The sequence below is a fragment of the Arachis ipaensis genome, chromosome B5, assembly GCF_059453495.1.
Source record: "Arachis ipaensis isolate K30076 ecotype BB chromosome B5, ASM5945349v1, whole genome shotgun sequence".
NCBI classification, from domain to species: Eukaryota; Viridiplantae; Streptophyta; class Magnoliopsida; order Fabales; family Fabaceae; genus Arachis; species Arachis ipaensis.
Window position 1 is genome coordinate 160,058,210 of NC_142440.1, and position 24,439 is coordinate 160,082,648.

The 24,439-nt window shown below is 32.5% G+C and overlaps 4 protein-coding genes across 7 annotated transcripts; all 4 read right to left on the minus strand.

The window, feature by feature from the left end:
- Positions 1-5,254: 5,254 nt before the first annotated feature.
- LOC107644988 (ras-related protein Rab7) lies at positions 5,255-7,464 on the minus strand. The gene is made up of 7 exons (XM_016348981.3): positions 7,316-7,464; positions 7,203-7,229; positions 6,862-6,961; positions 6,623-6,769; positions 6,122-6,202; positions 5,905-6,050; positions 5,255-5,755 (listed from the first exon to the last, which is right to left on the minus strand). Exons 1-7 carry the CDS (start codon positions 7,366-7,368, stop codon positions 5,692-5,694), a joined length of 618 nt encoding a protein of 205 aa, XP_016204467.1. The 5' UTR covers positions 7,369-7,464; the 3' UTR covers positions 5,255-5,691.
- Positions 7,465-9,410: 1,946 nt separating this feature from the next.
- LOC107641577 (MA3 domain-containing protein) lies at positions 9,411-11,078 on the minus strand. Its single transcript, XM_021103379.2, has one exon. The coding sequence runs from the start codon at positions 11,061-11,063 to the stop codon at positions 9,411-9,413; it is 1,653 nt and encodes a 550-aa protein (XP_020959038.2). The 5' UTR covers positions 11,064-11,078.
- Positions 11,079-14,505: 3,427 nt separating this feature from the next.
- LOC107644986 (Protein kinase superfamily protein) lies at positions 14,506-21,325 on the minus strand. Of its 4 annotated transcripts, none has more exons than XM_088487762.1 (21): positions 20,686-21,325; positions 20,302-20,346; positions 19,926-19,964; positions 19,628-19,798; positions 19,334-19,486; positions 19,074-19,109; positions 18,897-18,944; positions 18,335-18,421; positions 17,952-17,993; positions 17,757-17,865; positions 17,502-17,616; positions 17,161-17,210; positions 16,973-17,051; positions 16,789-16,839; positions 16,578-16,719; positions 16,428-16,472; positions 16,206-16,310; positions 16,073-16,114; positions 15,810-15,977; positions 14,996-15,103; positions 14,506-14,914 (listed from the first exon to the last, which is right to left on the minus strand). In XM_088487762.1, the coding sequence occupies exons 1-21, from the start codon at positions 21,013-21,015 to the stop codon at positions 14,810-14,812; spliced, it is 2,070 nt and encodes a 689-aa protein (XP_088343888.1). In that variant the 5' UTR covers positions 21,016-21,325; the 3' UTR covers positions 14,506-14,809. The 4 variants fall into 4 exon arrangements, with proteins under 4 accessions (XP_088343888.1, XP_088343887.1, XP_088343890.1 ...); XM_088487761.1 differs by having other exon boundaries at positions 14,996-15,115; XM_088487764.1 differs by lacking the exon at positions 16,789-16,839.
- Positions 21,326-23,087: 1,762 nt separating this feature from the next.
- LOC107641578 (16.9 kDa class I heat shock protein 2) lies at positions 23,088-24,242 on the minus strand. The gene is made up of 2 exons (XM_088488215.1): positions 24,002-24,242; positions 23,088-23,631 (listed from the first exon to the last, which is right to left on the minus strand). Exons 1-2 carry the CDS (start codon positions 24,201-24,203, stop codon positions 23,354-23,356), a joined length of 480 nt encoding a protein of 159 aa, XP_088344341.1. The 5' UTR covers positions 24,204-24,242; the 3' UTR covers positions 23,088-23,353.
- Between the last annotated feature and the right edge of the window lie 197 nt (positions 24,243-24,439).

The following is a 24,439-nucleotide window of genomic DNA, read 5'->3' on the forward strand; positions in this document are numbered from 1 at the left end:
ATGGTCTGGTACAAAGATAAATTCCTAGCCATTAGTTTTTGCTTCTATTTTTTATGGAAACGTAGCTTCTTTTTCCCGTTTAAGATATGCTACTAAATCAAGCACATAAATTGATTTCTATGATATATTTTGAAATTATTAAATATATATTTTTATATTATATAGCCATTGGTTTTATCAAGGTGATCTCATGTCAATGTTTTTTTTTATTTGAATATAAATTTCACTGTCAGTAACTAAAAATGATTTAATCTATCTTCGTGTCGATTAAAAATAGTTGGAGTAAAATTTATATATTATTTTTATTAACTATATTTAAAAGATTATTTATATATAATTTCTACTGCAAAATGTATAGATGTAATTCTGGTTCAAATAAATTAGCTGTAGTCACAATTTACTTCTACATTAATTTTTTTCCCTTTGATAAACCATTGTGAATATTCAGGTAAAGATGTTAGCTATCATTTCCACAAACTAATCAAACTGAGGTACTAGCATTTTTTTCAAATATTATTCTTTTAGCGAGAGAAATTACTTTTATTTTTATAAATAAATAAAAAAATACTTTTATCTTATTTTATCCAAATATAATAGATAAATAAAAAGATATTTTTAAATGATATATTTAAACATAAAATTACTTTTATTTTTATAAGAGATTTTTTTAAAAAATATCATTAAAAAAAGATTTTTTTTCAAAAATAATGCCCAAACAAATTCAATATCTAAAATTTAAATGTTTTTCGTATATATTTAGAGGCATCAAAGTAAAAAAATTACAAGTACATATTATTATTACTATTTGTATTAAAATTATGAAAGCCTAACAATAATAAAATATTAAAAAATGTAACCAAATCTCGTTTAATTTAGAAAAATTCCGTAATATTGTACTTAATTTGTTTTATTTATATCATTTGTCCTTATAAATTTGAATTTAAAATTCAAAACATTAAAATATTTTTATAAATGATCTAATATTGAAGTTAGAAATTTGAATTTAATTTAAAAAAATAATAATTGTAAAGATATTTCAAATCTAAATCCGAATCCCAATTAAAGCAGGATCCTACATGATTACATAAAGGAGAGTAACACACTCAACTAACCTTTTTAAAAAAAAAGTCCCACCTCTTTACTAGTCATTGATTTGGAGGCTAGTGATTCAGACATGGGTGGAGTTGATGAATGAGCAGGCATACATCAAGATTTGTTGAACAAAATTACAAAGCGATTCCATTCATGCATGAATACCTTCAACTTCGATTCGTTTGCAAGCAATGGAACTTCAATCTTCCACACATCTCCAATGACATTTCATGGTTTCTATTGTAATGGATGCTTTGTATATATTAAAATTGGTTTCCTCCTGTTTATAAGACCAACGCTCTAACCAAATGAGTTATAGGACCTTATTATGAAATTAGTTTCCATAGTTACCCACATATGTAGACCTTTTGATGTAAACTCTTTTAATAAAGAAAAATATGTTATCACCTTTATTGATGATTATTCAAGTTATGGTTATGTCTATCTACTTTATGATAAATCTTAGTTAATATTTTAGATATTTATATAAATGAAGTAGAAAGACAATTGGACAAAAAGGTAAAAATTGTTAAATTTGTGGTAAATATTATGGAAGATACAACGAAAGAGGACAAAACTCAAGTTCATTGGCTAAATTCTTTGAAAAACATGGTATATGTGCTCAATACACTATGCCAGGTATACCTTAACAAAATGGTGTATCAGAAAGACGAAACCGTACATTAATAGAAATGGTTAGGACAATGATGAGTAATGCATCTTTACCTATATCATTGTGGATGTATGCTTTAAAAACTGCTATGTATTTGTTAAATAGGGTTTCTAGTAAGGCAGTTCCTAGAACTCCTTTTGAGTTATAGACTGGGAGAAAACCTAGTTTAAGACATCTACATGTTTGGGGATGTTAAGTAGAAATAAAAGCTTATAATTCGCAAGAAAAGAAGCTGGATGCAAGAACAGTAAGTGGATATTTCATTGGTTATCCAGAAAAATCAAAGGGGTATAGATTTTATTGTCCTACTCATAGTACAAGAATAATTGAAACTGGCAATGCACGGTTCATTGAGAATGGTGAGACCAATGGGAGTACAGCTTCACAAAATGTGGAGATTAAAGAAGTAAGAATTCAAGTTCCTTCAACTTGTACTTCTACTTCTAGAGTTGTTATTTCAAATGTTATTGAGCCTAATCACAATCAACAGGAACAATAAATTATTGATCCTGTTGTTGTTGGACTAAATAATAATCAAGAGGAACAAGAACTTATTAATTCCATGGTTAATGAGGAGGCGATAATAGAACAAGCACAAGAAATGGCATTAAGAAGGTCTAAAAGAGAAAGAAGATTTGCTATTTCTGATGACTATGTGGTGTATTTACAAGAGTCAAAAAATGACTTGAGTGTTGCTAATGATCCAATTTCTTTCTCACAAGCCATTAATGGTGATAATGTTGATAAATGGTTAGAGGCCATGAAAGATGAGCTTAAATCAATGAAACCAAATAAAGTATGGGACCTTGTGGAATTACCTAAAGGATACAAGAGAATTGGGTGTAAATGGGTCTTTAAGATTAAGCGTGATTTTCATGGTAACCTTGAACGTTACAAGGCTCGTCTTGTTGCCAAAGGTTTTACTGAAAAAGATGGCGTTGATTACAAAGAGACTTTCTCACCAATTTCTAGAGAAGACTCTTTAAGCATTATTTTGACTTTGGTGGCTCATTATGACTTAGAGTTACATCAAATGGATGTAAAAACTACCTTTCTTAATGGAAATTTAGAAGAAGATGTTTACATGGATCAACCAACAGGATTTTTGGTTGAAGAAAAAGAACAAATGGTGTGTAAACTTAAGAAATCACTATATGGATTTAAACAAGCATCCCGCCAATGATTTATCAAATTTAATGATACCATTCTGTTCTTTGGATTTAAGGAAAATACCGTTAATCGGTGTATATACTTGAAGGTCAGTAGGAGTAAATTCATTGTTTTAGTTTTATATGTTGATGATATTTTTCTTGCATCTAATGATCTTGGTCTATTAAGCGAGACTAAAAAATATCTCTCTAATAACTTTGAAATTAAAGATATAGGTGAGGCAAGTTATGTGATTAGAATAGAAATATTCCGAGATAGATCACAATGACTATTAGGATTGTCTCAGAAATCATATATTAATAAAGTATTAGAGAGATTCAGAATGGCACAATGCTCAGCATCACCCGTTCCAATTCAAAAAGGGGACAAGTATAGTCTCATGCAATGTCCAAAGAATAATTTGGAACGGAAACATATGGAAGAAATTTCACATGCATCTGTTGTTGGGAGTTTGATGTATGCTCAAACTTGCACAAGGCCAGATATCAACTTTGCAGTTGGTATGCTTGGCAAATACCAAAATAATCCAGGATTGGAGAATGACTGCAAAGAAAGTTTTAAGGTATCTACAAGTGACAAAGGAACACATGCTTACTTATAGGAGATCTAATCACCTTGAAGTGATTGGATATTCAGATTCAGATTTTTTCGGTTGCGTAGATACAAGAAAATCCACTTTTGGTTATTTGTATCCCTTAGCTGGAGGAGCAATATCATGGAAGAGTGTGAAGCAGTCAGTAATTGCTACTTCTACAATGAAAACTGAATTTGTGGCATGCTTTGAGGCCATGGTTCAGGCTAAGTGGTTGCAGAACTTTTTTTTAGGGCTTGAAATTGTTTGGAGTATTGCTAGACTGCTGAAAATTTATTGTGATAACTCTGCAGCAGTTTTCTTTTCTAAAAACGACAAGTATTCCAAAGGTGCTATGCATATGGAATTGAAATACTTTGCCATTAAAGAAGTTCAGAAACAAAGAGTGTCAATAAAGCACATTAGCACCAATATTATGGTTGCTGATTCTTTGACCAAAGGGTTACCGCCCAAAATATTTACTAGTAATGTTGAAAGAATTGGTATTATGAGTTTATAGGATCAAAGTATGTTTAATGAAGTTTGTGTTGTATGAACATTGACATTTTGAGCTCAAATGAATTAATGTTTCTGTATTACCTTATTTTTAATTTGTTGTATATATAATAGAATTAAAATAAATCAGGTATTGTCTTACAATGAAGACATTATTGTTGGACTAATTATGTTATATACTTACTAATTATGACTCATGTTAAAAATATGGCTAACTTTGTAGTACATAGAAGGGACTATGTCGATTAGGTGACGTACAACCGCTATGACTCATGCTAGTTTTATTCTTATCATGATAAATTAAGCTATGTAAGTAATTGCTTAGAAATGCGCATTATGATAAATATTTCTTAAACCATCAATAGGAATACACATGAGCCAAATGGGAGAATGTAAAAAATTATGTTATTATATAATGTCTCATGTGTGATGTATCTTATTTTATTGGTTTAATAAATATTTAATTAAAAAGAAGTTACATGATTATTTTGAAATATAACCAACTTGATGGAAGTTAGTTTTTATGAAAATAAATTAGAATTCAGTCCTCTCAAAAGAATAGGCAAAGTGAATTCTTCCTAATACTATTATTATCATAGATCAAGATTAATAACTCTTCTCATTTTTATTTGTGAAATCATAAATTTCAAGATTTTTTCTGTAAATGATAATTTTATAATGTATATTAAAATTATATTAAGTTTAACATCTATTACCTATTGATACTGCTGCTGCTAAAAGATCTTCCAAAAAAACCAAGATATATGCAGGCACCCTCTCGAAATTAACTTAATATATGAAGGCACCAGACGAACCTTAAATCCATTTACAAAGGTTTGCTTCCATCGTCCTCCAATTTCAACTCTTCCCAATGTAATTGATATTCATGGTGACAAATGTATTGTTAATCTTGAGTTCAAGGTTGGCACTAAAATGAATGTTTGGAAGGCTATCACGAATTCAGCACCTAACAATGATAATGATTTTATGGCCGTGGTCATATATGGATATTGTTATAAATTGGCCTTTTACAAAGTTTCCAACAGATCATGAGAACATTATGGTGTCGACATATTTTTTCAAGACAAGATATATGCAGTAGACTTTAACTTCCAACTATATGAATTTCATATAAAGAAAAAATTAGAGCCAGTGAGAAGAATTAAAAAAAAAAATATATCAATGCAACACAATATAATAAGACAAAGTAAAATGTTGCCACACAATAAAAATGAAAAATGAAAAACATTGATTCATTCATTGTTACAATTTCAGTACTCATTGCTTAAAATTGGGATAAAATAAAATTAAGAAACTTGATTGCATTTATAGTTTACAAAAATAAAAAAGTAAATATAATAAGAGGCAATTCTCATTTTTCTAAAGAAGAGAGAATTGTCATTCTACACCTAAACTTGACAACTTGGAAACATTTGCCCAAAGAATCACTGGTAAATCAATTGAACATTCTTCCCTACACACCAACATTGTCATTTGTCAAGCTTGTCCTTCTTAAAACAGAAGGACATTTCTACATTTCATGAAAATTCAATATGTAAATCAAACAAGATTTACTCAAGCTATGTAGGGTGTAGAAGTAGGGAGCACAATCACCCTTTAACCAAAAAAATTCCAAGAATTTTAGCCATGGCATTAAGAGGATAAGAAATTAGCATGCGCACCCGCCACTTTGCTCGTTATCTGGAACAGTCTCAGGCATAGCTTGAAAATATCTGTAACAGTTTTTGAAATATTAGATTCTAGTTAGCACTTCAAAATAAAGATAAAATATTTTAACCATATTCTTTTAGACAACATACCAATCACACATCCAAATCATGATATTATTAATGTGTAAATGTATATCAAAGATAAATTTTACATGTCTTGGTCATATTCATTAGATAGAGCAGTCTTCGCAATGCATAAAAATGCAGCATCAACATTGTAGTCCTCTTTTGCGGAAGTCTCAAAATAGGGAATATTCCCTTTAGAAGTGCACCAGTCCTTTGCTTTCTTCTCAGATACCTGTATAGAAGATTAATTAGACATCTATACGGAAGATAAAGAAACATAGAAGGACAATGATGTGTAGCTACCACTCGACTATTCCCACCATCAATATCAATCTTGTTTCCAAGCACTGTAAAAGGAAACATCCTTGGATCAGAAGGGTTTGCCTGCGCAACAAAATGCGAACTATAGCTGAAGTTTTCCAAGTAAGAAGTTCCTGAATATAATTGAATTTATACCAAACAAAACACTGTCGAACATGAGATGCATTAGGAATAATTCAATTACTAAAAATTAGATTTCTAATCAGAGATAAACTAAGAAGCCTAAATGTAAAGGCTTTTTCTTTATTCTGCTAATCTGCTAGATCTATTTCCATACCATGAGTTTTCAGAACATAATGAAACTTGGATGCACTAGTATACACAGACAGTACAATGAGCAAATTAAACTAGAGGAGTACGCTTTGTCATCAATAAGAATCTATAAAATATGAAGCAAATGTAAATGCAAACAAGACTCTGAGCAAATTAGCAAAGTACCAAGAGTAAAATAAAAAATAAGAGAAAAACAAAGAACTAAAGAACCTGTTTGAGAAACTCCTCGTGCCAGTTTTCGAGGGAATCAAAGGACTTCATGACATTAACATCATAGACTAAAACACAGCAATCTGCCCCTCTATAAAATGCAACTCCGAGACTCTGAAATCTCTCTTGCCCTGCAGTATCCCATATCTTCCAAGCAGACATAAGATGTAACATAAACAATTACATTAAAAATAAATAAAGAACTCAAAAATACCATTGAATTGAACCAGAAAACCCACTTGTAGAGTGACGAGCCTGTCGTCAATCTGGAGTTCTTTAGTGACAAAATCAGCACCAATTGTAGCTTTATATTGCTGACTAAACTTCTTATGAACATATCTATACTAACAGTTAAGATTCTGCATATGCTCACTTCAAGAGAGATTTAAGCACAAAAAGTTACCTTACCTAAACTAAATATCTTCAAACATTCAGCTGAAGCAAACATATTCTATGGTACAGTGTATGCTAAATAAACTAGCCACAATTAAGAATGGTAGTTATCATAATTAAAAACAATCATTAAATTAATGCAATGCTGATAAATAAAATGATGCAGCAATGAAAATGAAAAGGATACTGATTCATCAAGGAGGTCTTTCCAACCCTAAGAAACAATGAATTGGAAAAATGTAAGGTTAGTGAATGGAATAGAAGAGAAGAGGAACCCTAAGAAAGAAGAAGAAGGAGTACCCGCTATCGCCAAGAACAATGACTTTGAGCAAAGTTCGCCTCCGCATTGACATGATTGCTCTCAAGATTCGATTGTTCTCCTTCTTTCTTATTGATTTGGTAATAATTGATGGCAGTTATCTTTTATTAACTAAATTCTCATTGTTATTGAGAAAGAAAATATTATTCAGTTTTGTTTTCACTTTTTACTCTCTCTTTTTCTTTATTCTTTTTTTAAGCTTTAAAAGGATCCATCATAGATTCAAAACGTTAATATGGTGTCAAAATTATTAACTTAAAAGGGATCTATCATGCATGTGATGCATATTATACACGTAGATCGCAGCTCATGTATAATAACTAGCATGTTATATATACACTAAAATTCAACCAATAAATTAATCACTAGTATAAAATATTCATTAAAATATAAAATATATATTAAAAATAATTTAACAGCATATATATATATATATATATATATATATATAAACAAGTAATATTTTTATATAATAGAATTATAATTAATATATTAAAACATGCATATCAACATTTTAAACTGGTACATAGATTTGATCAGCTTTGTCAATTTGTAGACACAGAAATTATTAATGTTTTTTTTCTTTGAAACAAAGGAGTTCAACACAAAAGTGGAGTAAAAAAATAAAAAAAAAAACAGATAAGACAACACCTATTAGAATAACATAAACATATCTTAGATCAAAATATTCCAATATTATCTCCGGCATTGCCATCAACAACAAAAGGGATCCCCACACTTTCACTCCTTATAATGAAGAATAGACATTGACGATCTCTTCTGCATTGTTTCTTTTATTCTGAAACACCCTTCTGTTTCTTTCTAACCAGATGTTCCAAACTACAGCAAAGAAACTAATGAACCACTTCTCATGCTCCTCCTTCCTAATTGTTGTACCTGTCTAGCTTAAAAAATGATCCTTTAAAGTACCAAGAAAGGACCAATGTCGGCCAAGTTCAGATAATCAAGCGCACCATACCTGCCAGCTAAATTCACAGCTTAGAAACAAGTGGTGGATAGATTCAATATCATTATTACATAATACACAAACAGTATTATCCTGATTGACAATTTCAAGACGATCCAGTCTTTTTTTCGTATTCACCCTGCCTATCAAAACAAACCAGGCAAATAACTCAACTCTTGGAGGGACAACACCTTTCTAAATAGTCTTAGGAATTATTAATGTTGTCTCATTGTAAGTTTTGTCTTGTCAAATTTTCTACGGAGTATTGATAAAACTCTAAGCAGTACCGAAACATTATTGTTTTTTTTTAATAGCATGGAAAGTCTACTTTTGATGTATAGTTAGTTTCTTCTTTTTATTTATTTGTAGAATAATTTAATTATATAACTGTTTCCAAATGAACAATTACTTTCATAATACAAAAAAGGTAGCTCTTCATGTAGCTTGTACATAATGTTTGTTAATCCCGATGGTTAAATTTTTCTTACCATACTTTAATTAAAGAATAATAGTGCAAGTACATTCTAGAGATTTCATAAGTTTCTTTCTTAGAGGAGGAAAAGAAAAGGAAGTCATACCTAAGCAACATAGCATTATCATTATCAATTACAAAAGCATAGTCGACTACATCAGCATAAAAAGGAGCAAAAGAATGGTATTAATGGGCATGATTTGAATGAACTTTTGGTTTGTTTCAATCTCACAGGGTTAATTTTTTTGTGCTGATATTTATCATTATGTCTCTTTTCAACTTACATCTTGCTTTAGATGGAAACTTAGGTGCAATTAACTTTATGTGAAATTGATAGATGAAAATCGTTAAATTTAATAAATTTGATTAAATTATCGTCTAAGGGACAACAACTTTTAACTATTAACTTCACATGAATTAATTGTACTTGAGTTTTCATTGTTATTGAATGTATGTGTAAAACTAATTTTAAAAAATGATTGCAGGAGAGTATTGAAAAGAAGTGCAGCATAAGTAGTTTCCGATATAGGCTAATTCATTAGAGAAGAAAACATATATTTATATATATAAGTGTGTGGAAAAAAATACAAACACAAACTGAAACTAGTAATCTCAGATATTCGTCTCACACAAACAATTAACAAGTGCCATTCTCATGTTCTTGTTTGCCAAAACAAAATGAATTGTCCAACCACCCTTTATTCTTTGCTCTCTCAACATATTTTGCAAACTGAGTTCTAGCATCAGGAACATCCAAAGCCAAATCATCAAGAGATTCTGCAACTCTTCCAAACCCCTTCATCATTTGGTTGAATGTTATTAGTCCTGATTCAAAGCATTCTTTGAGTAGTCCCCATAACCTCTCATTCTTCTTCTCCATGATTGTCACCAAAGATTTCTTAACAACTTCATGGTGGAAGAATGGCATTCCTAATTCTTTTATACAGCGACAAGCTTCTCTTATATCGCCGCCGGATTCATACTCTTCTAGAAGCTTCCCTATCTTGTCCTTAACATCTTCCACGGCCCAACCGGTCCTGCTGCTTCCTCCTCCACCCCAACACCTCAAGATTCTCTCCCCTGAGAGAGTTGCCTTCAGAGAAGACTTTGCCATTCTTAGCACTTTGCTTCCAATGGAATCCGGAGACAAACACTGAGATCCAATCTCCTCAAGATTCTGTGGAGCCAGGACTTCATCCACAACTGCTCTTGCTAGAAACATTGCAAGATCCTCAACAACAACAGGATTGTCCAGAGCAGTGTCATCTGCTGATTCAATCAGCATTACAAAACCATTCACCACATCATCGGCCGGGAAACAAAGCGAAGAAAGCAGCACAGAAGCCATTTCTTTCTCCCTATTCTTTCTGTCCATAGCCAGAGTTATCAGTTTCTTAACAAAGATTGCATTCAATTCAGCACTGTTGTTTTTGTTCTCTTGCTCTATGCAACTATTCACCTCTAATATGTCACCGGATAAAAAGTACTCCTGAATAATACTCTGAGACTTAATCTTGAAGCTTCTAGCAGCAGCACTATCTGTAATTGAGTTCCTCTCTGGCTCCACTGAGAGTGATTTCAATGATGACACACACAACCAACCCTCAGATGCTGCTTTAGATATTAATTGCTGCAGAATTTCGCGAGCATTCGGTATGTCAAGGGATAAATCATCAACTGTATCTATCAGCCTACTGAAGCCTTTGGAGATTTGGCTAGAGTTTATGAAACCTTCTTCAGCAGCCTCTTTTAGAAGGTCTAGTAGTGGCGCTTCGGCTTGGCGCCTCTCCATAGCCATTATAAGAGCTCTCTTAACAATTTCATGATGGAAGAATGGAACTTTCAAATCTTTGATGCATCTGAAGGCTTCTTTCTTGTCACCACTCACTACATACTCCTTCAAGAAATTGTTTATCCTTGACTTGACATCATCAACTGTCATATTCTTGCTGCCTCCCCATCTTCGCTCGATTATTTCTGCGTGGAGAGGAGCTGCAAGGTAGCTCTTCTCCGCTTTCTTCAAGACCTCGACCCCTTTCGAATCTTTTGGCAAGTAGTCCATCTGTTTCTTCAAGAATGCAGGGGGGAGAATGTCATCAACAACTGCTCTGGCTAAAAAAAGTGCTAGAACATCCACTGTGTCCGGTATATCAACGATCAAATCATCGGCCGATTCGACTAATTTGCTGAAGCCTTTGTAAACTTGGGAAGGGTGAAATGTGTCAGCATAGAGTGCAGATAACAGAATAGCTGCCATTTCTTTTTCCTTGTCATGTCTATCCATTGACATAGACACAAGCTTCTTGACAAAATAGTAGCCATACTGTGGCTTTCCAAGTTCTCTGAGTTCATCTATTGTTGCAACAACATCATCAGTTGCAAAGTATTCTTCCACAATTACTGTTGCTTTTTTCTTGTAATCCACCAAATCTGGTGGTGTTGTTGACTTTTTCTTTTCATTTGAACGCTCATATTCCTACAAAACCCATGTGTACTTTCAAAGATTTTGTCCTTATAGTATAAGATGATGTTATGAACTCTTTACCTCAGTGCTGTCATAGTTTGGATCATTGGGATCAAGAGTGCCATTGTCATCTGTATCAAGCAATCCACCCCAAGTACCTTTTCCTCCAGCACCACCTGCACAATTTTATCTAAAAGGGTTAACTATATGAACAACTTAAGACTTTTATATGTTAGTTACAATAATATACAAGAAATGATATTTTGATTTTTTTTTCTATAGTATTTAGTTAGGGTCTCAAGAGGTAGATCCTTTCTCAAGATTTTAGGTAGATAGAAAATGGAAAAATTGTCTTAGAGATATGTCGATTTTTATATATTTGTTTTTCAAACAAATTTGTATATACTATATTTTTGTCTTGAGGCAGTTATCAAGCGAAAAGTGAGAATCTTAAGGTTATAATTGGTGTTACTTAAATTATTTTTTTATTAATAATAGGCTTATTATTGTAATTATTTTTTAGTGAGAGTACATAAAGAGTACATAATATATAAGATGTAATAACTCAACAAATATTTTTTAAGAGAATTTTTTATTCTCTTCGATGACAAAAACTTATTTTTCGGGTTTTGTAGGAATATGAGCGTTCAAATGAAAAGAAAAAGTCAACAACACCACCAGATTTGGTGGATTACAAGAAAAAAGCCACAATAATTGTGGAAGAATACTTTGCAACTGATGATGTTGTTGCAATAATAGATGAACTCATTGCAACAATACATGAACTCAGAAAACTTGGAAATGATAAAATTAAGGTCATGATAAAATTGTGCAGGTGGTGGTGGAGGAAAAGATACTTGAGGTGGATTGCTTGATACAGATGACAATGGCACTCTTGATCTCAATGATCCAAAAAAAATTATTCTCATTGTTGAAGAGAATAAAAAATCTCCTCAAAAAATATTTGTTGAGTTATTACACTTTATATGCTATGTACTCTTTATGTACTCTCACTGAAAAATAATTACAATGGTAAACTTATTATTAATAAAAAAATAGTTTAGGTAGCAATTGGTAAGGATTGTTACCTTTCTTGGGACGTCCATCTCTTGGAGAATGTGATTGCCTATTGTTCTTTGGACTTAGGCTGGACTTGATTTGCACCCTTGGAGACCTTGGAGAATTAGGAGACCTTGGAGACTTTGGAGACTTTGGAGATTTTGGTGACTTAGAAGTTGATCTTGGTGACTTCGGTGAAATTCTTAATGGAGCAATGGATATTGAATCTGCATTTTCTGATGTAGATCCATGATTCTCACGATCCATTATGCTCGTTAACTCAATCAAGGCTCTACTCAATTTCTTAGGTCCATGTTATTTTTTCTGAATTCTTCCATAGACTATGATCCAAATTCTCTTTTATCCTACAAAAGTTATTCCAAAATTTTCTATATAAATATGAATGTTCACAAATGATTCAATTAATCTGAATGCTCAATATTATTAAAAGTGAAATGCACATAGTATATAAAAAGTGAACCGAAAATCAGAACTGAAGCAATATAATTATACCATTTAACGTGATCAACATAAAATGTTACAAGTCACCAAAAAACATAAAATGTTACATGCATTAGTGAAATGCACGTTTCCGTTACAAACTTCACATATTGAACGGTTTGCATTCATTTTATTATTTGATTTTGATTGTTATTCTTAGCATATTATACAACCATAGTTATATGAATTCACCAATGTACCAATTTACGTACTAATGCACAATTTATCTGCATGCCGAAATCGCCATAATCATACTTTTTACGTAAAATATTTTATATATGGCGTACTCCATACGCCATACCTCTTTCTATATAGAAACGTATTACTTTTCATGTAACTATATAAGCAACATACAAGATTAGTTACCTTTCAAGTGTATTGCTTGGCAGAGATGAAGCTTTAGGGAGAAGCGTGATCATGCAGTGAACGAAGGGATTAAGATTATTAGGCCTTCAATATTTCTTTGTTGTTTTGTTTTAAGATTGAAGTTGAATTAGTAACAGCTGCTTTTTTTGGAAGGAGTTAGTGATGGAAAGAGAAAAGACAGTGTTCAAAGGTAATATCCAAAGTTTAAGGCGTTTAATTTGTGTGTGTGGTCGGAAATCAATGTGGACCTTAAAAACAGTGTTGGATGTTACAACTTCACATTCTTTGCCTAAAAAAATGGCAGAGGAACTTGCCTCCCAAGACCAAGCAACTGAATGCTAAATTTTTATTGTGTAATTTCAACAAAATTTAAGAGATATATATACTTCGCCAAAATTGAGCAAGTTCTGTTAAATCCAAAATGTCAAAACTTGAGCCAAATATAATTAAGATTAATGCCTAATCATAAACATCCCTGCCTAATTAATTTTTAGTTTTAACATTCATTTATTTCAAGCTCAAATTTTATTGCTTGGAATGTAGAAATTACATTTTAAATTTCGTCATAGTATTTGTTATCTAGATTATTTTTTTTATTAATAATAAACTTACCATTGTAATTATTTTCTAGTGAGAGTACATAAAGAGTACATAATATATAAAGTGTAATAATTCAATAAATATTTTTTAAGGAGATTTTTTATTCTCTTCAACAATGAAAAGAACTTATTTTTCTCTCTCTTAAAAAAAATAATAATCTAAGTAACATGGTGATAAACCTATTATTAATAAAAAAAATAATTTAAGTAACAGTATTTAAAACTCTTCTCACACGCCAATAAGATATTGGATGGTCTTGCTTTGAACAAGAATTGAGTCAACATTTTTGTTGTTCTTCATTTTCATATTCGAATTCCAGATACAATGAATTATAATACGTGCTTATTTGAGTGTCATTATTTTCATAATTTTTTTTTTATTTTTTAACGTGTTTGATAAATTTTTAGTAGTAAAAATAAAAAGACTAAAAAAATAAAAAAACATCTTTTTTGAGAAAGTGTAATTTATATCTTTTTTAAAAAAATCTTTTTTCTTTAAAAAAATATTTAAAAAAAAATACTTTTATATTATTATATCCAAATATAATTGATAAATAAATTTTTTTTGGTATAAGATATCCAAACATAAAATTACTTACTTTTTCATAAGATCTTTTTAAAAAAAAATAACTCGAAAAAAAATCTTTTCTTAGAAGTTCACGCAAACAAACCCTACAGCTTCCATATAATAATAATATGTTTTGCATGCATGCATGTATATAGAGAAGAACAATCCCAAAAGAGAAATCGAACATGGCCAGAGTTGATACCATGGAAGATATTTTAGTATGAAAGTATGAATACTTTCATTTTTTCAGATAGTATCCAAAACAAGTTCTTCTGAACATGAATTGTAAGGCTCAAAATCTCTTGCTGAATCAGCAATGTGCATAAGCTATGCTGCTTATTCTTATGCTTATGTACAAATTCAACGCCCTGTCATATGGATCCTACTTATGTTTCAATGTTATCTGGTGATAGCGAGTTGATTAGAGCAAACAGACTTCATGTGCTCTGTGTGTCTGACACGTGTATACCACCAGGAGTTCACAAGAAAATCCTCCTTATTGTTCTTGCAGTGGCGCGAGATATTAACTGTCTCACCATATTAGCTGGCAACTGAAGTAACTGCTGCTGGGATTCTGGTGGTAGCTGTTAACATTTTACAAACATAGAAGAATTGAGGAAATAGCTACAATGCTGTATTCAAGAAAATGCAAACGATAGATTTACCTCAAAAATGATAGATAGAACAGGAAGAATCTCTTGAACAGATTCAAGTTGAGTTGGAACTAATGATAGGTTCTCCATGTGAAGTGTCTGGTTCTGGTACTGGCTAACCTGTATGATTCCCTGCATGTCATTTGACATAGAAAGGACTACTAATTTCCAATTGATACAAAACAAACTATAAACATGAAGATAAGGATTGAAATTGAATAAAAAAAGATAAATTGAAATTGAAATGTAAAACAAAAGGGATAGATTGTAATTGAATATAAAGAAAATCACTCTATTTTTTATCCAATGTCTTAATACAACAAGAAAGCGACTCCTCAACCTAACTTCTTTATATCATAGTTTGGAAATTGAATGGAAGGGAATCACTCAACCTTCTATCCAATTCCCCGATACAACAAGAGGGACTCACTCAACCTCACTTGTCCATACCATAGTTTAGCAATTCTCTAAACTCTCTATGTGACAGCTACAATAGTTTACGAAATATTTATAACCTCTTATTAAGTTAAAATAAAGAAAATCCTAACATAAAGTCCAATCTACTAACTAAATAAACAAAATCAAAATACATGACATTAAATGACATTCTAATACTTAAAAATATAAAGTAATAACTACTAAATAATACTTTAACTCTTTATATCTCGAACATTTGAAGCAAGTATCACCATCCCAACAATGGCATGTAAAGAAAGTTTTTAGAGAGAGAAATTTGTTCCTAAGATCATCATATCCATGAATCCATCATCATCTAGAATTGTGCAGTAGTTGGTCTATCTACAATTAAGGATAACTGAAATCTTACTTTGTTATCTTCTTTTCTTCTGGTCCCTGACAACAAGAGTAGAAGGCGTTGGAAGGTTCTGAGGTTGTTCACATCTTCTTCGGTCATTAAAGAGGAAAAAAGGAATCCGCTGAAAGGAACCCTTGAAGCAGCTGCTTCCAAGGTTGCTAGTCCAAGTGCATCAAAACCCTGCATTTAATTTTATTCAATTAATATTAAAGTTTTCATTTTTCATGTTTCACATTTCTATTATGATTTTAATGAACAACTAATAATAAACATACTTTAGCAAACTCTTGAACAATTATTTCTCTCACATATTCACCCTGCAAAGGTTCATTACAAATCCAACATCAGTGAGGAAAAAGTTGGAGGGTAGTTACAATGTAGAATGAAATTGGAACTGGCTGTTAATACCTTTTCTGTTAAAGTAAAAGAAAGTATTTCCTTCATTGCCATTCTGGAATCAGTGCCTCCAGGTTGTTGTTTAACTAAGGACTTTTCTGTTTTGGCACGAAGAGACTGAAAGAACCATCTTAGGTTAGAATTTTAAAACAAATTCAGCATAAAAGGGATCTTACTAGGGAGAAAATTGGAATGGTGAAAAAAGAAGAAGAAAACGAGAAAGAAAGATTTCACCTCTGTCAACAAAGACTCTAAACGGTCTACTCTGAAAACACCATCCTGGAAAAGAGGTAAGGAACCAAGGGCTAAGTTAAGAGCTTTAGAAAATATTACAATATAATTGAATAAAGAAATGAAACAAAAAGAATCCAATCTTGTCTTTACCTTATACAGAAGAGTCTCCAAAGAAGCCTTAAGCTGGGGAGAGCTGTCAGTAAGTACTTTTCGAGCGATCCAAGGGTAAGTACTACCCAAAACTTTGTAATCCGGGTTAAATCCAATTGCAATTCCTTCCAGCACAGCAAGGCTAAAAGACAAGATATTGTTCAGAGTTTGACACAACCATTTGTTTTAAGCCATTTTGTGATGTTACTACCTTCGAATGACAAGAGAGAAGTATGAAGGTATTCTAAATTTGAATTTATACCTGAAATTTTTTAGAGAACAGGAATAAGAAGATAAGTAGCATGCCAAAGGAAAACAAAACAAGTAGGCAACTACCACCAAGATGACAAAAATAACAGAGAGAAAATAATGTTACATAATAGTGGACAACTTACATGGTGGTTCCTAAGTTTCCTAAAAGGTCTCCAAAGCTGATATTGCGAACTCCTTGGGCAACAGCATTTTGGAAGACACCTGCATACAAATAATTCAGACAACAGAATTAGTAACCTCCCTTAACAAGTATTTTTTAAAACCTGCACAAGTCACAAGTATTTTTTAAATCACTTATTAAAGTAAAAACCTGTCAAAGCCTTTGTAACAGCTTCTTTGTCTGCAGTCGGTGGAAGAAGCCTGACAAAATTTACAAGTATGCTGTCAAGTACCTATCCCTGACTCAAAAGATACTTTATCATATACCTAAGCATCCCTCACTCAATTCTTTGGGCTTAGGCATGGACCATGCATAGGTCCACTAAAGTTCAAGCTTCATGATTAGAACCTTATTAGGGACAACTATACTGAGGACTTAAGCTACAAGGCTTATAAGGCTCAAGATCCTTCATTATATATTTCACATGGGCCAATCCTATACTGATAATACTTTTTGAAAACTGAAAGTGTAATGTAGAGGAAAACAAATACCCAAGAGTGACGAAGTCCTTGGACAATGCATCAAAATCGCGATTTACAAGATGGAGACAAGCTTGGATGAATCCATCACGCAATTCTTGTTTAAACTCACCTGTCATACCAAAATCTGGAGCAAAAGAAAGAAAAACAGAAAACAAATAAACAAAATATCATATTTAAGTTTATAATAACAAACCAAGAAGCCAAAGAATACAAGCAAAAGAGTAAGACATATAATCAAAATATCAAATTTGAATGTTCAATTACCTAAATATGCTAATTTTCCATCATACGTTCGAAGAAGATTTCCAGGGTGTGGATCTGCATGATAGAATCCACACTCAAGAAGTTGATTGAATGAGCAGTATACTCCTACCTAATCAGCATCAGGGAAATAATATTAAAAAGCTGTGCAGATTGAAATCTAGAACAACTTGTTTGCAACAAGTGACATTGTATGACCTCAATAAGGTAGAGATCCTTCACTTCTGACAACTTGTTCCCCTACAAACCCATAGAAAGATAACCCATCAGCAGACTAGATTTTTCCAGCAGGCATGAACGAGAGAATCCAAAAAGATAAATCCCTTTGTATACTTTCTTTCAGGAACTAGAGCTTAAAGAAGCATGAAACAATTTGGAATGCTATTCGTGCTGGCATATAAATCCATTTATCTAAGGAGGTTCTAGCATTCCAATTCAAACCACTACAAAGGAGGATGTTCTAAAATTGGAACTCTTCTATTAGGATATATAATAAATTTATTTGAGGAATTCTACTCCATGCAGGGATTGAAATTTCTGTGTGCTAAAATGTGGTGAGCAAACAGCAAATAGTAAAATACCTCAACCCATTCCATCACGAGAACTTTGCGCGTTGTATAGTCCATATACATCAAAGGAATCACCACATCAGGTATAGAGCCATATAACTGCCTGCTCATAAATAACAAATAACAACTAACAATTAAAGCATTAATACTGCATAAATTATTGCTAAATGAAAGCACAAGAAAAACATTAAGCTGCATCCATAAGAAGGGATTCTAACAAAAGAATGTTTAAGTCATATATTTCTGTAATTCTGTCGACCAAGCGCAAGCAATTTTATTGCATATTTCTATTTCTACAATGTATTCAGTCTATTCCTGCTCAAAGTGAATTGAAAGGAAAAAAATATTTAACTTTGACTGCGAAAAGTTTCTCATAATATTAAAAAAATTAAAGCAGTTTCTGTCAATTGCCAAACCAGTTCCAAGGGGAAAAAGATGCCTGCCACTCTCAGGGAACTGAGTTTTTTTAGATAAACTACTACCTAATCAAACCATATTCACTCGTCTTCACACCATACAACCTTGATCTTGGAGTCAGAATGAATCACATACTAAAAAACTTGATAACATGCACTTGCCTGAACTTGATTCCATTGCTTGCTTCATTATTGTAGTCCATCTCCTGCATTCAAGGTGATTTACCTGTATTCAATTTGAATTTCAAATATAAATATAAAATAAAAAGGTGGAAATCTGGTGGTCAGTTTTAATCAACAACTGCCTGCAGATACATGAGGAAACCAATGCTTACCCGGAAAAGACTTGAGGCCCACTCATCAACAACTCCCTGCAGATTTTACAAGGTCATGTTCAATAAATTGACGATCAACATAATATGGAGCAAAAAATATAACACGGATATAAACATTTCCTAAGTGGCAAAGATAACCATTTAGGTATGATACATGATGTCATTTAAATTCATAGCTAGCTTAGTTTAATCTTTCCAGTTTGAACATACTACAGAATCACCTGAACTTAGTCTAATCTTTGCACAAACTACAGAATCACCTGAAGATCAGTATTAAATTTGCCAGCTCTCTTAATCACTCCTGCCATAAAACGCAAGATTAATATATCAAGGGAAATTGCTGCTTGAACTCCCGGTCTTTGCACTTTGACAGCGACAACCTGTCCTGTTTTGCGAAGCCTAGCTTGATACACCTACATTTCAGAGACAGAAGTTCCATACTTGATGTTGTAAAATCTAAATTGTAAAAACTACACATGGAACGAAAGTACTCTAAAAAATTCTACAATCATCATCACAAAGACAAACACACCAAAATGAATAAAAAAATGAACCTGCCCAAGGGATGCAGCAGCTACAGGCTCAGGTGAAATCTCTGAGAAAAGTTCAACCAAAGATGATCCCAGTTCTTGTTCTATCATATTGAAAGCAACTTCAGTAGAAAATGGACTTATTCGATCTTGCAGGAGTGAGAGTTCATCCAGATAAGATGGTGGTATCAAATCCTACAAGGATGAATTCTTCAAAATTACATCTCAATTCTTATCTACATCAATCACTGTAAACTGAAGTGACCAAACCTTAATGGAGAGCCACAGAACAATGATCAAGTAAGGAAACTACAACACTTACAGCTCGAGATGATATAGCCTGGGCAATTTTGATATATGCCTGAAATTACAAAACCGAAATTCACAAAACGAACCAGTTGACATGTTGATCGGAAAACAACAACAAACAAGATATTTTCATTGACATTTAGATCAGAAAGCTTTCCAGTCTAGATCTAATATTTAGGAAATTTCGAAGGGGACAGATCAAACATATTAATCAACCATCATTCACATCCCAAAGAATGAAACCAAACAAAATGGAGTAGCAAAATTGACCAATTCACTCTTTTTCTTTCCTCAGTCACACAGTAATTTGACCATAAATAACCACCCTTCATTTTCCAAGTCACAGAAACACCAAGTTGGAACATAAATAACAGACGAACATGACATACCGGTCCAAGTTCTACCAATATCTTCCTAAGCTCTGAAGCTCTAACCTGCAAAACCAAATAACAAAACAATCAAAATTTAAAATTGGAAAAAGAAAAGTTTTGATTCTTATATTGCAAACGACAACTCTCAGGTATCACTTCCTCTCCTTAATAGATGTCAAAAACTTCTTCGCTTTAAACAAGTCAAAATTCTCAACTTTCTAGCTAAAACGTTCGAATAGAAGAAACAATCTCCTTCAAAATAATCAACATTCTATATTCAAAAACAGAACTTCTCAATGGAAAGAACCAGAAACCATTTCCTGCAACAATTAATTCACCTTAAAAACAATAATTTAAAAATTCAAAGTTGAAAAAAGAAAAATTGCACAAGCTGCGGGAAACCTGAAACATATCATCGGAACGGTCCATGAGAGTGTCAACGTAGCGAAGAGCGAACCACTTTCCGAAAGAGATTCCGGTCTGAACCAGGCGCCGAGCCACCACCAGAGGCTTCCGGTAGTAAATGGCGGCGATCTTCGAGATGCTGTAATCCGCCAGCGAGTCAGCTTCCGTGGCGCTCAGCTCGAACAGGTAGCCTGACTTCGCCGTGAACGAGTCCCCATCGGCGGCGGCGGCGCATCTGACTGAGCATCGGCGGGAAGAAACGGCGACACGCGGCCGAAGAGGGAGAGAGGAGTAAGAAACAGAAGGGAAGGTAGAGAGAGAAAGCATTTTGGTTGAAGCGTTTCAGAAGATTCTTGAGTACTGAGCTTAGAAATTCAGTTGCAAATTGAAGGCATAGTTATAAGAGAGTTTGTTAGGAGTTAGTTTTGGAAGTTAGGATGCATGTTCATTCTTCAGTGTTTCAATTTCAGCTCTCACAGTTCTCTGAGTTCTTCACGTTTTGCGTTGGTGATTGCTGCTAAAGACTAAAGAGTGTGGCTCCGTCTTTTGCGACGGAAATTTTGTTGTCACGAAATCAATCAAATTTTGAAGTTTGAAGATGTTATCTGTGGTCCTTGTGTTTTCCCATCCTCATTTCTTTTTCCTCATTTATCCACACATGTTTATGAAATCACCACCAACAACTATTAAGAGAATAATATTCATTCAGTCTAGCCATAATAAACATCTTCCTAAATTAATTTTGGAATTCATCAACATTCTAACTCTTGACCTTTTGGATCTAGCGCTCTAATACATACCACTCATCCCAAAAGTTTCAACTGATAGAAAAAAATAACACTAATAATTATATCTCTAATACTCTAAACTTCTATTGTGCACATTATATAAATATTCTATTAACTCCTCGTACTTTCTCTATTCATAATATTGTTTTAGTTTCATATTTGTGCAAAATTGTAACGGTTTACAATTTTACAAGCATTTTTCTTTTTGTCTTTCTAATAGAAACTTTAATTCTGAAATTGCACACCAGTTAATTAATTTCCGCATTGGAATATAAAAATTAATATTTTGTCTCGTAATTATAACATCTGAATATTCTTCAGAAGTTATGTAAATATGGGAAAAATATAAACTTACTATTTCAAATCATTCTAATTTTATTAATTTTAAACACATTTACTTTAATAGACGTGTTTTGATAGGCTACTAGTACAGACAATATATGGCAATGTTATTTAGAATTTTAGATCAACAATGCTAGGAAATTAAGAAGGTATTAGCAAAAAATTAGTTGAATACTTCTGGATGAGTCCAAAATTTCTACGAATTAATATATATGGATGTTTCTTCATACTAAATGGATATTCTTTTATATATTTTTCGAATTTTTTATATTATAAATATGAATGTCTCTATTTCTTTAAGAATTTTATATTTTTTTTAAATTTTATAAATATTTAATTATTTTTGTTAAAATATATCTGGATATTTCTTTTGTTAAGTATTAAGATATTTTTTTTCATATTAAATAAATAATTTTTTTTATATTTTTTTTTAAGAAGATCAATTAAACATGCATAGTACTCTAAGGTTAATTAAATTTATTAAATTTTACAATCTGCACTCGCTTGTTTAAATACCAGTTGCGCCTCAGTTACAAAACCGGCATGATTACAAGCAGATAATACGGCGAATAAGATAATTGCGTCTCACTTCACTTCACTCCTCTCTCTTGCATTTCATGAAAAAATTACAATGCTTGGTCACCACATCTATAAAGACCATAGACACTGATCAAAGTACTCCATGAAAGAGAATCTCTATTTGGCATTTCTAGGAATATCTTAATTGAGTCATCCAAACAACCACATTTAACATACATATTTATAAGTGCATTTCTTACAAAGATGTGTGAACTAAACCCAAATATATACATATTTATAAGTGCATTTTCTACAGAGATGTTGAACTAAACCCAAATTTAAAGACATAGCCATGAAATGTTCAACCATGTTTCAGTGAAGATAAATTTTTGGGACTCCAATAACACATCTGATTCATAAAAAAAACGGTTCTTGTCGACGGTGACAAATCCGACGAACCAAATATCGGTGATAGAAGAGGAGTGGATCGTAATGGAGAGACGGAGAAAACCTAACGATGAAATTTGTGTGTGTGATTGTTGGAAGTGGATAGGTTAATGTAAAAAAAAAAATAAAATTTTTTATAGATTTTAATTAAATTTAAAAAATTTAAAATTAATTATTAATATAAATTAATATGATTTTGTTTAGTTTTTCATTGATAAACTCTTAGTTGCATATATTTTTCTTTAAAAAATTTACTAGTTTCTAAAATCAAAATAACAAACTATTTCCATCATATACAACTAATTAAATATTATATAGACAGTTTTATATATGTAGTCTTTTATAACATTAATTAATACATATTTCATGAACTCAGAAGATATATCTTATGTATCTCCCTCCATGTTAATTAACTATATTCAACCCTCAATAACACTGCAAAATCATAAACCAAAACCGCCACTCTGAACATTCATACATATCATAAAATACCACACAAAACAAGTTGAAATGTGAACTATAATCTTGATAATAAAAACATATATACTCCGATCAAATTTGCAGGATAACTAGGCCACATGGATCTGCCTCACATTCTTATTCTGCTGCGACTCGCTCTCCACCTTCTTTGGCACATTCACAGTCAGCACTCCATCCCGCAGAGTGCAATCTACGTTCTCCAAGTTGGCATTCTCCGGCAGGCGGAACCGCCTCGTGAAGCTTCCTCGGCGGCACTCCACGCGGTGCCACTTATCGTTGGTGTCCTCACTCTCCTTGACTCTCTCCCCGCTTATCTGGAGTACGTTGCCGTCTTCCACTTGCACCTTGAGGTCCTCTTTCCTCACCCCTGTTCATATTATTATTTCGGTTTCCCCAAAAGTCGTTGATCATTGATAATATAGACCTCGCTAAGTTGCAACTACGAGATACCATTGCACTTATTCCTATCACACATCCTATTGCTGCTCCCTCTTTATCTTTCATATAGCTATATGAATGCTTAATTGATTTAATATGTTGGATTGCATTGAAGTTTATAATATAAAAATAAAAAATATTATGTACATCAGCTACCATGCATATATTTTATGTCTTATGTGTTGTATGCATTTGTGTCTTATTTAACTTAATCTTTTCTCTGCACTTTGTATAAATATATAATAATATGTTTTTTAATTTATTTTAATTTAAAATATATTTATATAAAAGTGACTAACCAGGAAGATCAGCACGGAAGATGTGAGCATTATCAGTCTCACGCCAGTCAACATGAGCATGGGAAAGAGCAGAAGTTTGGTCACCGCCGCCATAGTAGTTGTTAGAAGGGTCCCACAAGCCGGTGAATGGGGATGCATAGAAAGGGTCACGCCACTCATCACCACCTCTCTGCCCTCCACGGTATGATCCTATCCAATCCATACGGTATATGTTGATGTTGTGAGATGTGACCAATGATGCTGTCTAAGGAATTTATTTATAGTGGACAAAGAGGGATACAAAAAATGGGGTGTGTCATCATGTGCATGCGGGATCATGGTTTTCTGATGGGCACGTAAGAGAAGTTGTGTGCCACGTGCATGCATAAGAAGTTCAGAACCGACTACTGCTAACATCTAGTATCTTCTCACCCAAAGTGTTAAGTTCAGATAGAAATG

Bases quoted from the DNA above. Each gene is read 5' to 3' on its own strand.
- LOC107644986 (XM_088487761.1), bottom strand. From the start codon at position 21,015: ATGCTTTCTCTCTCTACCTTCCCTTCTGTTTCTTACTCCTCTCTCCCT. The intron at 18,422-18,896 runs GTGCATGTTATC...ATGAGCAGGCAG, and splicing joins ATGGAATCAAGTTCAGGCAA to TTATATGGCTCTATACCTGA. The intron at 17,211-17,501 runs GTATTTGTTTTC...AAATTTTGTCAG, and splicing joins AAGGACTTCGTCACTCTTGG to GCTTCTTCCACCGACTGCAG.
- LOC107644988 (XM_016348981.3), bottom strand. From the start codon at position 7,368: ATGTCAATGCGGAGGCGAACTTTGCTCAAAGTCATTGTTCTTGGCGAT. The intron at 6,770-6,861 runs GTGGGTTTTCTG...TCTGCTTGGAAG, and splicing joins ACAGGCTCGTCACTCTACAA to ATATGGGATACTGCAGGGCA. The intron at 5,756-5,904 runs GTAAAATTTATC...AAACTGTTACAG, and splicing joins AATGAATATGACCAAGACAT to ATATTTTCAAGCTATGCCTG.
- LOC107641578 (XM_088488215.1), bottom strand. From the start codon at position 24,203: ATGGATTGGATAGGATCATACCGTGGAGGGCAGAGAGGTGGTGATGAG. The intron at 23,632-24,001 runs GTTAGTCACTTT...TAATATGAACAG, and splicing joins CTTCCGTGCTGATCTTCCTG to GGGTGAGGAAAGAGGACCTC.
- LOC107641577 (XM_021103379.2), bottom strand. From the start codon at position 11,063: ATGTCAATGGATAGACATGACAAGGAAAAAGAAATGGCAGCTATTCTG.